At 35.1% G+C, this 16,345-nt stretch overlaps 2 protein-coding genes across 7 annotated transcripts; one reads left to right on the forward strand and one right to left on the reverse strand.

Annotated features, from left to right (window-relative positions):
- Nucleotides 1-242: 242 nt before the first annotated feature.
- Nucleotides 243-4,760, forward strand: LOC130967535 (zinc finger CCCH domain-containing protein 53). Of its 3 annotated transcripts, none has more exons than XM_057892433.1 (9): nucleotides 243-1,819; nucleotides 1,898-2,077; nucleotides 2,174-2,359; nucleotides 2,462-2,550; nucleotides 2,646-2,897; nucleotides 2,989-3,166; nucleotides 3,365-3,580; nucleotides 3,690-3,802; nucleotides 3,883-4,760. In XM_057892433.1, the coding sequence occupies exons 1-8, from the start codon at nucleotides 753-755 to the stop codon at nucleotides 3,751-3,753; spliced, it is 2,232 nt and encodes a 743-aa protein (XP_057748416.1). In that variant the 5' UTR covers nucleotides 243-752; the 3' UTR covers nucleotides 3,754-3,802; nucleotides 3,883-4,760. The 3 variants fall into 3 exon arrangements, with proteins under 3 accessions (XP_057748416.1, XP_057748415.1, XP_057748417.1); XM_057892432.1 differs by having other exon boundaries at nucleotides 3,690-3,779; XM_057892434.1 differs by having other exon boundaries at nucleotides 244-1,819; nucleotides 2,174-2,353; nucleotides 3,690-3,779.
- A 4,895-nt stretch (nucleotides 4,761-9,655) lies between these two features.
- On the reverse strand, nucleotides 9,656-16,142 carry LOC130970349 (putative calcium-transporting ATPase 11, plasma membrane-type). Of its 4 annotated transcripts, XM_057896415.1 has the most exons (8): nucleotides 15,969-16,142; nucleotides 13,921-13,975; nucleotides 12,138-13,809; nucleotides 11,858-11,918; nucleotides 11,588-11,746; nucleotides 11,162-11,333; nucleotides 10,774-11,069; nucleotides 9,656-10,206 (listed from the first exon to the last, which is right to left on the reverse strand). In XM_057896415.1, the coding sequence occupies exons 1-8, from the start codon at nucleotides 16,140-16,142 to the stop codon at nucleotides 9,892-9,894; spliced, it is 2,904 nt and encodes a 967-aa protein (XP_057752398.1). In that variant the 3' UTR covers nucleotides 9,656-9,891. The 4 variants fall into 4 exon arrangements, with proteins under 4 accessions (XP_057752398.1, XP_057752397.1, XP_057752396.1 ...); XM_057896414.1 differs by having other exon boundaries at nucleotides 11,858-13,813; nucleotides 13,928-13,975; XM_057896413.1 differs by having other exon boundaries at nucleotides 11,858-13,809; nucleotides 13,924-13,975.
- Nucleotides 16,143-16,345: the final 203 nt, after the last annotated feature.

Below are 16,345 nucleotides of genomic sequence, written 5' to 3' on the forward strand. Positions count from 1 at the left end.
ATTGGGTAAGGCCTTACTCTTATATTTCGTATTCAATTTGGAAAAAAGGGGGGATTTTGATTGACATTTAGTTTTGGATTTAGAAGGAGCTTATTAATTGTAATATAATGATTTAAATAATAATAAATAAAAATGGAAAAAAAGGGTAACTTGTTTTGTTTTTGTTTTTTTGTTTATTTTGTTGTCTGCAACTTTAGCACTCATTACTTCTTTATAGAGAAATTCAACCACCATGTTATGTCCCTCTCTCTATCTCTCCCTCTTTTATTAATCAAAGGGTAAACTGTAATCACCTTCTTCCTCCTACTCCATATTAATCAACCACACGAGAATACTCCTTTTTAACACTTCACTTTTTCCCCCCTCTCTACTACTTACTACTTCTTCATCTTCATCATCATCTTCCTCTCTCTCTCTCTCTCTTTTCTCTCTCTCTTTTTCTTCTTTAACTTAGCTTTTTTTTTTCCCTCTCTCTTTGTGTGCCTCTTTTTGCAGGAAGAATATGAGAAAGAAACACACTGTGCCACCACTCATCTCAACTTGGTAGGTAGCTCTTGTGTGTGGTTGAGAAAGAAACTTTACTTGTAATAGAGAGAGAGAGAAGGGGGGAAAGAGAAAGAGAGAGAAAGAGAGAGAGAGTGTTACATACACACGCACGCACATAAAAATTGGATTTTTAGAAGTGGGGTGAGTTGAAAGTTTGTCTTTGTGGAAGAAAGTAGCAATCTTTTTCCCTTGTTTGCTGGTTTGCCATGGATGGTTACGAAGCAACTAGGATAGTGTTCTCAAGGATCCAAAGCATGGACCCTGAAAACGCTTCAAAAATCATGGGTCTTCTTCTGATTCAAGACCATGGTGAGAAGGAGATGATTAGGTTAGCATTTGGACCAGAAGCTTTACTTCACTCTGTGATTTCCAAAGCTAGAAAAGACTTAGGTTTACCTTCAAACTCTCCTCCTACACCTTCAACTCCACCATCTCCATCACCTTTTCTTTCAGCTTCTACCAACCCGGTTAACATTTCAAGGCAGAACTCAACTTCTTCTTCTTCAAGGCTTGGTAGTGGGATGAACCTTCCACCTGCTCTAACCATACCAAACCCTTCTTCTTCTTCAGCTTCTTGGGCTGCCATGTCTGACCTTCAAAACCCTGAGGACTTGATGAGTCCTAACAACTTGGTTGTTGGTTCTTCTTCCACAACTTCATCTTCTCTACCCTTTTATGCAAATGGAGGGTCAGATCCAATTGATGAGTACCAGTTACAGGACCAGCTTTCATTCTTGAACGATGGTTCTCCAAATTCTACTCTTGCTGCGGCTGCTTGTGGTGGTTCACACCATAACAAGAGCCATGATTTGTTCTACCCTCACTCAGACATGGCTTCTAGTCCTACTGGTGCTGGTGACCCCTCTTTGTTCCCTTCTTATGGCTGGGGAGGGCCTCTTCATAGGAGAAGTTGTTCAGTGAATGATGCATGTTTGGCTTCGGAGGATCCCAATTCCGGGTTTGGTTGGAAGCCTTGTCTTTACTTTGCTAGAGGGTACTGCAAGAATGGCACTAGCTGCAGGTTCCTCCATGGTGGTGGACTTGGAGAAGCTGATGGTGCTGCTGCTGCTGCTGCAATGGTTGGTTCTCCAAGCAAGATTGAGATGATGGAGCAGTGTCATGAACTTCTCAGATCTAAAACTGCTCAGCAACAAAGATTTGCTGCTGCTTCTCAACTCATGGCATCTTCAAGCTTTCCTTACTCTTCAAAGTGCATGAATTTCCTCTTACAGCAGCAGCAGCAGCAGCAGCAGCAGCAAAATGATACTCAAAGGTGAGGTTTTAATTTCTCATGTACTCAAGTTCTCAAACAACTTGAATTCTAATAATGGTTTGCATAATTTGCTAATAGGGCTGCGGCTGCGGCTTTGATGATGAGCGAGGACTTACACAAATTCGGAAGATCGAGGCTTGAAAGGAGTGATTTCTCTTTGAACAGCCCTGGCATGGTCAACCCAGCTTCCAGGCAGATCTATTTGACTTTCCCAGCTGACAGCACTTTTAGAGAGGAAGATGTTTCCAACTACTTCAGGTTCTTCTTTGTTGCTACTTAGCTTACTCTTTTCAAACTTCAAATTTGCTATATTACTCACTTCATGACTTATCTTTTTGTTGTTGAAACTTGAAGCATTTATGGGCCAGTTCAAGATGTGAGAATCCCATACCAGCAGAAGCGCATGTTTGGATTTGTTACATTCGTTTATCCGGAGACTGTGAAGCTCATTCTCTCAAAAGGGAACCCTCATTTTGTGTGTGATGCAAGAGTGCTTGTTAAGCCTTACAAGGAGAAGGGCAAAGTTCCAGACAAGTACAGGCACCTACTCATTCTTCTATAGTCTTTTCTTCTTATCTTTTTTTTCTTTCTTTCTTAATTGTCTCACACAATAATGCTTTGAATTTGAATTTGATTTTGTAGGAAGCAACAGCAACAGGTAGATAGGGATTTTTCACCTTGTGGCACTCCTACTGGACTAGATGCTAGAGACCAATATGATCTCCAACTAGGTAGATTCATAATGCATTCATATATATAACCTTCTTTTGGTATTTGTAATCTAGCTTATTAGTCCTTAACTGGCAAAATTTTGGTGTGTTTTTAGGAGGGAGAATGTTCTACAACACTCAAGACATGCTTTGGAGGAGGAAGATGGAGGAGCAAGCTGATTTGCAGCAAGCTCTTGAGCTCCAAAGTAGGAGGTTGATGGGTCTGCAGCTCCTTGACATCAAGAAGCAGCACCATCATCGCGCCCTCTCCGCCGGAAGTCCGATACCATCCCCAACACACTCTCCTAACATGTTCAACCAAACTCTTGTTCATCATTCGTTTCACGGCACCCCAGATTCGCCGGAGGGTATGTATATGTGCACACACGACACAATGCCGTTGCTTGCAGCTACAAATTTGTTTATGTACACATATTTATGCTGTTTTAATTGTTACAGAGAATGGATCAGCTTCTGCTCCAAGTAGCACGGCACCGGTTTCGGTTATTGGTCAACAGACAGTCAACATATCTGTTGGCAAGGAAGTTGGAACCAATAATGGAGAGAATGGATATAGTGATGGCAATGGCAATGGCAAGCAAAGTTCAAGTCATGAAGACAGTGATCTACAAGAATGGTATAGAATTTTATTCTCATTTAGAATAATTACCAAAAGGGTACTACAAGAATAGCAAAAAGGCCTTTATTTTCTTTTTTGCATCAAATTCCCTCTTTTAGTCCATGCACAAAAATTTTGTGCATTTATTCAGGTCTTCCCTTTTTTATTTATTATTTAATTAAAGTAGTTAAATATTATTGTATGAATAAAATGCAGTTTGGAGCATAATCTCCCTGATAGCCCTTTTGCTTCACCTACAAAAGCTGCTGTTGGAGATTACATGGCTGCCTTCAACAATGGACCTAATGAGGCCATTGATGCAGATCCCTCAGCTTCTTCTGCCAACTCCAAATTTGGAACTAGCTCTCTACTTCCATCAGCATCTGCTCTTGACATGGGTTCATTCAAATCCTTTAACTGCCAAATACCTAGGTACTCAACCACTGATGTTACAGTTATTTAAGCCATGAATTTCAGTTACCATTAATAAAGTTTTGAACTTTGGAATATGTTTTCATCTGGGTTTGTTTTGAAACTTTAGGTTCTCTTCTGGCCATGGAACTATTGGGATGTTAGCCGGGACCGGCGGCGCCATCGGCATTTAGTACCCCGTTCCCCCGAGTATTTTCGGGTATTAACTTCGGACCATTTTATGTAAGACCAAGTTCTTGATTTGGAGATTACTTTGTTGAATTTAAGTAATCTTTTATATGGTTCCAAATATGATTTTGCAGGAAGAGAAGAAACACAAAAACAAATCTTGTAGAGAATCACCAGCACCGTGGCCATCACCATCAATCATCAATACTATACTACTTACTACCATACAAAATGCATACGTAAAAAGCAGTTTCAGTAAAGGAAAGTGGGGCATGTGTTCCTTCTTTTCTTTTGGTAGCATTATTGTACCATTTTCTTTTCTTTTCTTCTTTTTCATTTCTGTAGTAAGCTGAACCACAGGTCTAAAAAAATAACACAGTTAAAAAAAAAAGGAATCCAGAGTCTCCAATGTGTAGTAGTGTAACTCCTGGCAGTGTAATTTTCTTCTTTTATCTTTTATTCCCCTCCCTTTATCATTGGAGGATGATGTAGTAGTTATTAGAAGATATCCTCTTTAGTGTCCTATGTTGCCATCACAGGTAAAATTTCTAAATTCTAAGTCCTTATATTAATGTACAGCTGAAGCATTACTCAGTAAGAAAGAAAAGAGAGCATGCATGCAAATTAAAGTTGGAGTTTGTATAACTACAAGGCTGATTGATTCAAATCCCACCTACCCCATGATGGGAAATTTGAGTTTCAAGGCCAGGAGTGAGTGAGTGAGAAAAAAAAAGGAATATGTATAATTTGTTAATCTTATTATATTAGTAGCTGGGAAGGGTGTTTTTTTTTTTTGTTTTTTAAAGTTCCAATATTTCTGTTGCAGATTTTATGTTTGTACTTGTATCACTGCTCTACTTAGTTGTTACACAGAGTTATGAAACCCCTCCTTAGATTACCAGAAGACAAAGAAAAGAGAAAGATTTTAGAAAAAAAAAAAGGAAGAATGAATCAAAAGTGAGTTTCTTTAATTTTTAGAGCTTAATTTGTTTTCTTATTTTTGTTTTTGCCTCTTTCTAGTTATTCTCTCTCTCTCTGTGTCTCTCTTTAATCATTTTGATTTCTTAAAGATGAGAATTTGTCTCTTTGTTCCTCCAATTATTCAAGCTCAACATGTGTATAACTCATTTGGGAGATATTCTTATAAAGACATTTTGGCATTACAAATATATCAAATTATCTAATGAAAACTATCACTGTAGGAGTATTTAACTATTTACCACCTTATTTTTATTGCTTACTCATTTTGTACTTAAAAAGGTGTAATTTTGAGTTTGTTACACAATAAATACAAAACTACCATGATAAGTAATGATTTAAAAATAAGGGGTTTGAATTTGAACAAAAAAACAATGGTGGGGTAATCAGAAATTTTTGCCATTATTGGAGGGGGGGAAAGAAGGGTGTGGGGCCCAGAAGAAGGGCACAAGATCACATGGGGGTGTTGCTGACACTGCAAGTGGGCCATTTAACATTTATATATTGCCAGGTTGTGAATGGGTCCTACCCACCAGCACCTACCCATGTGAGTGATGCCACTTTCTCTCACTATATCTATATAAAAATCTATAGATACAGCATTAGTTAATCTCTCTCCTTGACAGGAAAGGACATACATACACAGATCTAAAAGTAGGGGTAGATGCCCACACGTATGACAAAAGTGGCCAGTTTTACTGGGGAATCTTTTGGGCTCTGTGGTCTTGTGACTCTCTCATAACATCAAAATTATCACATAGTCATAGTAATAGTACCAACACTTGTTTTTCTTACTTACTTACTGTGCCCTTTTCTCTCTCTCTCTCTTATTTCATTTACCATGTTTAAAAATCTATATTTATGTGTGAAGTTTTTAATAGTTCTAGGTGATGTATTGTGTAGGGTTAAGGGGTTTTGAAAAGAGGAGTGGCACCACCTAGTGGATAAGCACAAGCCGTCATGTTAGTTGGTTTGTCTTGACAAGTTGGTGTGTGTTTCGCTTCATTTTTTTCAGAAGAATCACTTTTTGTAAAAATTACTTTAACTTGTTGAATTATGTCGAGTTTGGTTTGAATGTTTTTTTGAGTTTGAGAAGGGTTTTTGTTTGGTTGAAACAAAGTAATTATTTTCCAAAATTAAGAGTGAGACTTGAATCCGTAATCTCTAGCTGAGTATGAAAAGACAATGTCATTTGAGTTATAGTTCGTTGGTATAAGATAATTTATATGTATTAGTTTAAATTTTTGAAATAAGTAATTTTAGTACATGATATCTGCTTTAATAATTTAAAAGAAAGATTTTTTTTTAAAAAAAAGACGAATGTAAAATTTACACTTTAAGTTCAAAAGAGATTATTAGGCTCTAAGAATTACATAGTTTATCACTTTAAGTATCAACATTAGGTTTCCCAATTTGACCTTGGGCTATATAATAATAATAATAGAGGGAAACTTAGGTTAGACTATTTAAAATACAAAGTTACAAACCAAACGAGATCAAATTTTCATAACGAAGCAGAAACTTAGCTGATAACTAAATTGATTCAATTATATTGAGGATCATGTCATAACCATGCAAGACTATTTTACCCTCAATGGTGGTGATTGGTAACATGTGACTAGAAGCAGTGACTTTGGTGAATCCCAGGTTCGAGTTTTCTTGGGAGTTAACGAACTGATGAATTGTGGTTTTGGGGACTAAGTTGTGTTTGCATAAATAAATGATATTAATCTTGTTCCCGATTTTGACGAAGACATGTTTTCACATGTCATGGCCTTGTTATGTGGCATGTGTTACATTTGTTAGTTCTAAATTCTAATGGCTTAGAATTCTAGAAAACATGGGACAGTGTTTTTTTTTTATATACTCAAATGTTTTTGGAAATTTTTTGACTAATAATCATACAAAAATGGTATTTTTAGACTAAAAATTCAATGATTATATATTTGTGTATAAATATATGTATTAATTAATTTTTTATATACGCATAATATTATCATCGATAATTGTGCTCAGTAACTAAATAATCATCATAGAAATAGACAAAATGTTGGTTCTCTTCACCTAGTTTTTAAGATTTGTAACTCTAATCTTGTCTTGCAAAATAAAGTAGCACGACATAACTAGGTTAAGAAAAAGTTTGTCCATTTTCATATAATTGATGCATGTTAATGGCTTGCCATCTACATCACGTTTGATAAAAAGGAAAGAGATTTTTTTATATATTTTGTGAGTGATAAATTTAAAAAGCTGAGTTAAATCTTGAAGTCAAAAGAAACAGTTTTAATGTTTTATTGACATTTTTTTGTTATATATATACATGATTTTGGGGATAGGGGATACAGCTTATATATATCGTGGCTTCTTTTTTGTCATGTAGTAATAATATTTAATATTTAATTTTGAAGATAGTGACCACTGATCTTTTTTTTTTTCTCCTTTTCTTTTTCTTGAAAAAGTCATTAATAGCCCATATTTTCTGTGTCTATGACATTAGACTTTATGTGTACCGAACAAAAAGAAAAATCTTTGGTAGATTGAAATCTCGGAAAGGGAAGAATGGCATGAATAAACCTGAAAAGGGAATTGATAACTAAACAAAAACAATTGCAATTTGCAATAAAGTAGTTACATCACCATCTCATAGTAATAATCATTAATTATAAAATATTAAATTGCAAGAATATGATAGGATCTACATTCCATATGTTGTTATTGTCTTATTACTAAAATATATGATCATTTGGTACTAGTTTAGTAGTATTGGTTGAAAATCAAAATCAGTTGCTAATGGTTAGCGATCAAAATTGGTCGCTATTTTTAAATTAGCGACTAAGGTTTTAGCGACCATCATAATCGGTCGCTAAAACGGTCACTATTTTGATAATTTCTTGTAGTGTGAAAATTATATAATGAAATCAGTAAATAGAATGAAGGTGATTGGAAAAAGGAATGAAGTGGTGAAAAAAAGAGGGATTGGTGGAAGGTCAAAGATATTATATGGAATGTGCATAACATAATAACATGAACATGATAATGTTGGCATATAGTTTTGCAAGAATATTGGGGTGAGCATGTTATAAATAGATAGACAAATTTAAATTGCACATGGACACACGTAAACATGTCAGCACTTATATACAACCACTATTCCAAAGTGTATGTTGAGGATAAAGAAGAAAGAATGTGCCATGCTAACACCACATAACACACATCATACTTCTTCTTTTAGAATCAAAACCCAACAACTGAGTTGGTCAAAAGGATTCAGTTCTATATATCAAGGTTTTTAGTTACTTATAATGCAAAATTTTATAACAATTTACTTCATAAATTCATTGAAATCGGAGAGTTTTCATCTTCTGAATAATATAAACATTTTACATTGATAATCTTAATAAATAATAAGTATATCCGTTAGCAAAACTCTTATATCAATTCTACCAATATTTAACAGCTCAATTGCTTTGTTTGCACTAAAAGACAACCTCGTGTTGAAAATATAAATGTCGTTGACAACACTTAAAAGTTTCACACAAACAACCCCCCCCCCCCCCCCCCCAAAAAAAACTATATCTTGCTGAAAAAAAAAAGAAGCTCAGCTATTATTATTCATGCTGAAAAAGTAGAAGAATCTGCTAAATTATTTTGTTAGTAGTATATGGATGGTCGGTTGGAAGTTGAGATTGATGAAGACAAATTTTTGGAGACAAATACAAATCTTATTATTATTATTTTTATGAAACAAAAATAAGAATATTAGCTGAAGGCTGAAGTTGTCCGAGTTCTCACACATAAAATAGTAATTACTCTGAGTCTTACATTTCTTCAAATCAATTAATGAAACTATACTTGATATATACGTCAAATAATTAATTTAGGACAATACAATAGGAAGGTATGTATGCTTTGAAACATGGAGCTTTTCTTTAAAGATGAAATTTCTTTCTTGTCTCACGAGGAATCGCCATATCTTTTAAACTTATAAATATTCTTCACACAACGAACCACGTGTTTCCAAATATGTCTAAATCCTTGCAAAAAGATTGAAATAAATAAATTCATTTACATACAACTCAACTAACCAAATGAGTCATCAGGCATGCATGTTTTTTTTAAAGTAAATATATTTTTTATCTTTGAAATATGTCAAAAATTAAAAAAAAATAACTTTTAAATTTTATTATGTTTCAATGTTGTGTCTAAATTTTTTTGTTTGCATTAAATATATCCTTAACAGCTAAATTTTCAAAAAGATTACGATCAATCCAACAATAATACTGATACATGACAATTATGTTTATGTTGTTTATTTGAAAGTTGTTCTTGTGAAATTATTATTAATAATAAATTTTTTTAAAAATTAGCTGCCAAAAATATATTTGATGCAAATCGTAAATTTTTTAAATAAAACTAAAACAAAATAAAATTTAAAAATATTTTTTAAAGCTTTTATTAAATTCTAACAGTAAAAAATATATTTTATCCTTTTAAAAAATAGTGCATGTTGTTAAATAGTAATAAGTCGCCTTGGAAATCATGCTAAAAGCTAAGAGTTATGTAAAATCCTAAACTTTTGTAGTTATAGTTGTTACAGTACAATACAAAAATAATAAAATACTATAGTAATCTCTAACAATGTTAAACTAATTAATGATTATTCTTAACTAACGAGTAATGAGTTTATTAACTCAGTTGAAGACATCAAGCACGAGAAAAAAAATAATGGCAGAAAGGACAAAAATAACAATTGAAAAAAAGATAGAGTAATAAGTATTCAAGTTGAGCTCTTTTACTTCCAAAAAAAAAAATCAATTTCAAATTCGGCCGAATAACTATGCAAAAATATCCAAGGGCTTTCACTCCTTCATTCAAAAAAGGAACTAAAAAACTATAAATATTTTTTTTATGAACAAAAAAAGAGCCTATTAACCTTAAACCCCTAATAATTTCAGTCCAATACAAAGTTTACTACAAAATTACAGCACCATGGATTTTTTTTTTCTTTCATTTCTTATAAACTTCCGAAAGTGATGGCTACCCTAATAAAAAAGAATGAGAGTGCACCAAAAAAAATTGGAATTGGGATGGAGAGAAATGCGTAAGAGGAATTTATGATATATCTTCATTATGAAAGCTTATAATGAAGATCATAGTGTGATGGTTCATGCCATGTCAGGTCCACTTGGTAGCTGCTCGTAGCCATCATGAGAAGCAGGTTGATAATGAGAATCAGTGGTACCAACAGGAATGCATTTTAGGACAACAGCTATCACTAAACTAACCGCACCAATTAACACGCTGAATAACCACAAGTCCTTACTCAGTGGCACTGTTTGTGCAAATGTTCCTAAAAACTCAACTATTACCACTTGAAATGTAACTGTTGATGCTATCACCACAAGGAATACCCAGCTGCTCAACATGCCTCTTACAACATTTATCTTTTCCATGTCACGGCTATTTATCTCGTTGAACACCTATTCATTTCAAATATATATATATTATTTATGTAATAATATGGGTGTATTCAACCACATCATTTAATGAAAGCAAGCAAAACAATGTAATATGTCAACTCTCTATCTGTTAAAAGTGTATTATACTAAGTAACTTTTGCAAGATTAAGATTACATGAGAGGTGGTTAGTTCTATTATATCGCAAGATGTTCGATAGTTCGGTCAAACATATCAAACCATCCAACTGTTTATAATATCATCTTTAAATAAAAATGTTTTTTTGGAAGTAACCACCTATATGAGATTCAACAATTTTATATTTTGTAAAATGGTGATACTAGCATGTCTTATAAACATGTCATTAACATTCTCTTTATGTGGATGAATGTAGGTATCACAAATCAAGGGGTGTCATCTTTAATGTAACCTAATTTTAAGAGACTTTTGAAACTTGGCCAAAAAAAGTAACAACATTTTTACCATAAAAATAGTTTTGATAAAAGCTTAAGACAATTGTAGACACATTTACTACACATAAGCTTAGGGAAAGAAATTTGAATGCAAAAGTAAGTTGACTGATATGGTACCTGGCAAAACACAAAGGCGTTGAATATGACAGTATTGAGTAGGGTAGAATCAGAATCACTGAGCTTGAGAATCTGTTTGCCGCGAAATTTGAGTAGCAACAGGACAATAGTTTGATAAATACTCTGACCAATTATGTTCCTCCACATGACAGGGGTTATGAATTTGGTGTCCTTTCCAATAGGTGGTCTCTTCATGAGTCCACCATGGGGAGGTTCAGTAGCCAATGCCAATGCGCCAAGTGTGTCCATGATCATGTTCACCCAAAGCATTTGAACAGCGGTAAGAGGAGCAGAGCCTGATAGATTTTGTATTGAGATTAGGAAGCATGACTATGACAGTATGACCTTGAAAGTGATTGAAAATTGAAAATAATATTATGTGTAATACCTGAGACACATGCTGAAACAAAATTTAGCATGAGAGCTACAACGTTGACTGTTAATTGGAACTGAACAAACTTTTGTATGTTTATATAAACAGAACGACCCCATTTGGCAACATTCACTATGGTGGCAAAGTTGTCGTCCATTACAATCACATCCGCATTCTCTTTTGCAACCTACAGAACATGGAGGTTTACAATGCTTAGCACAATAGCATGCAATGGAGCACGCAATGAATTCACACATTTATCTAGCATGGAATAATTAATGATGAAATATGCTATCTGTTGGTAAATTTTTTAATAAAGTACCCAGATACAATTATATTCAGATTCATTAATCCAATGATATACCAAAAAGTTAGGTAAAAAGGAACTGAGGAAGTACAATGGAAGTAATCCATGATATATAGATTGTGTGCATGACAAACCTCTGTCCCTGCAATACCCATGGCGAGTCCAATATCAGCCTCATGTAATGCTGGAGCATCATTGGTCCCATCACCTGTCACTGCCACAACTTCATTAAAATCATTCCTCAAATGGGTTACTAATTTGTGCTTGTCAAGAGGCAGGGACCTAGCCATCACCTATACAAATAAAGCAAACAAATTTTTTAGGGTTACCATGTTTGCTAAACATTAAAAAAGTAGCTATGGAACATATAAATAAGAGAATCAAGATGTGGAATTGGAATGAACCTGGAGTTTTGGTATGATCTCCTCCAACTCCTGCTGGCTTTTATTCCTGAATTCTGGTCCCTCAATAGCAATTCCATCTGTCAAGATGCCACATTCTTTAGCAATGGCTTTAGCAGTGTTTATGTTATCACCAGTTACCATTCTAACATTGATTCCAGCTTCTAAACAAGTCTTCACAGCTTCTTTAACTCCAGGTCTCACTGGATCCTTGATTCCAATAATTGCTACGAATGTGTAGTTATCCTCAGGGATGCCATTACTTTCAGAAGAAGATCCTTCCATATCCTTGAAGGCAATACCGAGTGTTCTCAGAGCCTCACAAGCAAAACCATCTATTACTTCTATGATGCTCTTTCTCTGTTCTTCATTCAAATCCACCACTTTCCCATCTGCATTAATAACCTTGTTACAATTCTTGAGAACTATTTCTGATGCTCCTTTACAAAATGCTCTAGACTTGTTGATGGTGCCATCAGGAAGGGCCACAAGCACAGACATCTTTTTTTTCTCAGAATTGAAAGGCTCAACCTTCATTATCTTGTACTTGTCATTGTAAGATTTAGAATCACCTCCTAACATCAATCCGCATTCCAACAATGCCGTTTCCGTGGGAGTTCCCATGACCTTGTTCTTACCATCCTCCCCTTTGACAATCTCAGAGCCTGTGTTCTGAAATATAGACTGCAGAAAGAGATCAAATATCTCTTCAGGAACAAAATTCTTCAAGACACTCTCACCATCACCCTTTTTTACTGCCTTAGTTTGTTCACATATCCATAACTTGTCAACAACCATGTGATTTGTCGTCAAGGTTCCTGTCTTATCCGTGCAGATACAGCCGGCCGAGCCCATCGTTTCGCATGCCGAAAGGTGCCTTACAAGTGCCTTATCATTCATAAGTTTCTTCATTGCAAACGCAAGGCTTAGTGTGACTGCCAAAGGAAGTCCCTCAGGAACTGCCACAACAATTATGATCACAGCAGTGGCAAAGAAATTGAGAAGCTTTGATGCATCATCCATGGACCAATGAGCAATCTCCTGATGTTTTACTTTCTCCAACAAGTACCTTCCAGTCAAAACCAGGAATGTTAGGACTGCAAAACCAAGTCCTATCTTTCCTATAATTGTAGCAACACCATTGAGCTTGACCTGAAGTGGTGTCTCGTCATCACCTCCTTCATTCAAAGTATCCATCAGTTTTCCCCATTCAGTTCTCATACCAACAGAAGTCACTAGCATCTTTGCAGAACCATCTTGAACGGATGTCCCTGATAGAAGAAAAGGCTTCTCATGATCAACATGCACTGCTTCACTCTCACCGGATAAGCTTGATTCATCAATCAACAAGCTGAAACCTGATATGAAAATTCCATCTGCAGGGATTACATCTCCTATTGAAAGATGAACTATGTCTCCCACCACAAGTTCATAAATCGAAACCTTCTGTCTTTTACCCTCTCTTGTGACTTGGATTCTGACATTCTTCTTTTCTTTATCCAAATCTTTGAATTGCAAACTCTGTCTGTAGTCACTGATTGAAGTGACAAATACCACTAACAGAATGCAAAGTATAATTCCAACTCCATCATACATACCTTTTGGAAAACCTTCCGTTGATATTCCAACACCTACTGAAATCACAGCACAGACAATGAGGATCATGAGTGTCAAGTCTTGCATTGCATCCCAAACAAACATCCAGAAGCTTCTTTGCGGCTTCTCTGTGTACTGATTACAACCGAAGATCTTCTGTCTGTGTGAAATATCCTGTGAATGAATGCCATCTTGAAGAGACACACAAACACGCTTAGCTAAACCTTCAACTCCTTCATTGCGGTCCAAAGATTTGGTGTCATGGGAACGAACAATTTCCGCTAATTCATCTGGCTCAATTCCAAAACCCGCTTCTTGTACCTCTTTGGAGAGCATGTACTCAGCACTACGGCTTCCAGCTGTGTGAGAATTTGGAAAAACAAAATAGTAAGTAACAGAAGAAGGGGGAGTTTGTGTTGGTGACATGAGAAAAAGACGAGTGAATAACGGGATTCAAAAAATGCAAATACCGCTAATGAATTGCAATGCTGCTTTTTGCACATAGAGAGCCACCCTGACCTTTTCCTGTGGTCAAATATAGTTGAGGCATAAGCATGGTGTGATAAGAGAGACGGATAATAAATGCATTTCATGCAACGTTAATCAGAAAGAGTTAGGAAGCACGTGGAAATGAATACTATTTCTAGCTACAAACATTCTGCTTACGCCACCAAGATCATAATATAGTATTTTCTTGTTCAAGAATAAGCACAGTGATGACAGACAAATTAATATTATTACACCATTAATGAAACAACCAAAAGTGTAGATATATGTATGATACCATTATTGGATATTAAAGGGGAAAAAAAGGGAAACATAGGTGAACCAATTCTGTTCATATGAAATTTTCCAAAATAGACGTGTCACAGGCAGAGCATATAGGAGCATTTTCGCTATCATCATGGCAAAGTAAATGTTTGATATCATTTATGAATTGCTCGGACAAAGATCATGATAGCATGTTATTAAACTAATAAAAGTTTCATTCTGTATTTTTACTGAAAATTGGACTTTTTTTAAGAAAAAAATTTTCTAACTATATAGCATGCAAAGTTTGATCGTGATCTTCACTCTTCAGCATCATGTGATCTAGGTCCAGGACAAACTATTGACGTGACTCTTAACAAATAAACAAAGATGGAATAGCAAAATTATATTGCTTTGGTTGACCGGTGGGTATATGAAAATCCATGGCTACTCCTATAGGATGTAAATGATCTCTACCTTCTTGTTTTTCCATGTCTATAGCAATATAACTATAATTATTCTGTTAATTCTGCTTTACTATGACAGAATCATTAGCTGATTAGCATACACAAGAGGAAACCTTTGTATACAAGGTTTATGGACACTACTTTGACATTGAGAGCATAACGATAACTGAGATTTAGTTACTATAACTGTACTATTGTGGTTTCCAATAAAATTTTATCTCTCTGCCATAAGAAAGTGTTACTTGCAGAAGAAGTTCTGTGAAACAGATCAACTGGGAAAAGGAATAAAGAACGAAAGTATTGCGGAAAAGAAGAAAACGACTCAAAGGTAGTGCTATACCTCGTATCTATTCTGACATAATTACAGCATATAAGGGGTTAAGTGTGGTCCATGGTCACGGGCCCATGGATAACATAAAATACAGGCACAATCATAGCCAAGTTTAACGAGAAAACTTATTAATCAAGGATAATCATGGATATAACAGTACATTAAGGTAGAATTTCCCACAATATCCTCCTAATCCGATAAACCAATGACTAATCTATTGCAAGCAGCTTTAGTTAAGAGTATATCACTAGCATGAGTTACTGCATATACAAAACGGAATTTAAACTACTAACACTGTTTATAGTTGACCAATAGACTAATCCAAATTAGTTGATAGAAACATATATTTTAACATGAAAAGTTTTTCAAAAAATCATTGTAATTAATCTAAGCAAAAATAGCCATTCAAATAATTTTTTTGTTTTAAATCCATTCATAATTACGTTTGCATGAAAAAAAATGGTTTGGTATTTATAAAACACTTAAATAAATTATGCTCATGCCATCACTAATTAATATAGTAACATTTTATGTAGAGCCTAGCTACCATAATTTTATATGTTAAGCTAAAATGTCAATCAGATAGTAACTAAGGTTGAAACAATTCGTTGAACTAGTTCATTATTTGAAATTCGTCCATAATTAATTATAGTAGAAAAAAACAGATCAGAAACTGGAAGCTGAAATACTAAGTAGAAATTGTTAAACTAGAAATGGTTTAAGTCGAGAGAGAAGAACTAAATAGCCAGCTTCATTTGCACGCTAGGAAAATCAAACTCGGAATGAAAACAAAATTAAAAAGTAAAAAAAATCGCAGTTAGGTTTTCTTTGTGGCGCGCGCCATTTGATTTTTATTGAGTGTTAAAATTGGATCGAGAAGTGTTGAGAGGAAAAAGAAAAACGAAGGAAGGAAAGAATGAAGAAGAAAGAGAAGAATAATAATAATAATGCAGGGAAGTAATTGAGGAACCTGACTCTTCTTGCGCTTCTGTTCGGCTTCGGCGCGTTGGGCGAGATTGGCGACCATACGGAATCGGCGGCGGGGGTTCTTGACGACGGCGACGGCGGACCTCCATCGGCGGAGGGCGTCGGAGGTAGGGCGCTTGGGCTGAACGTAAAAGTTGTCTCTGAGGTACCTCTCCATTGTTACTGATCACTGATCAAACCATGCAAATTATTTTATTTTGCTAATAACATTCAAACACAAAAGAAAGATGAGGAAACTTTCAAACATCGCCGAAGATAGCGGGAACTAGATTGCACTGGCAAATGGCAATCACACATAAGGGTAAACATGGAAATTCAAATATATATATATATATATATGTGTGTGAAAATTCAGGTGAA

This window comes from Arachis stenosperma, chromosome 3 (genome assembly GCF_014773155.1).
Source record: "Arachis stenosperma cultivar V10309 chromosome 3, arast.V10309.gnm1.PFL2, whole genome shotgun sequence".
In the NCBI taxonomy this organism is placed as follows: Eukaryota; Viridiplantae; Streptophyta; class Magnoliopsida; order Fabales; family Fabaceae; genus Arachis; species Arachis stenosperma.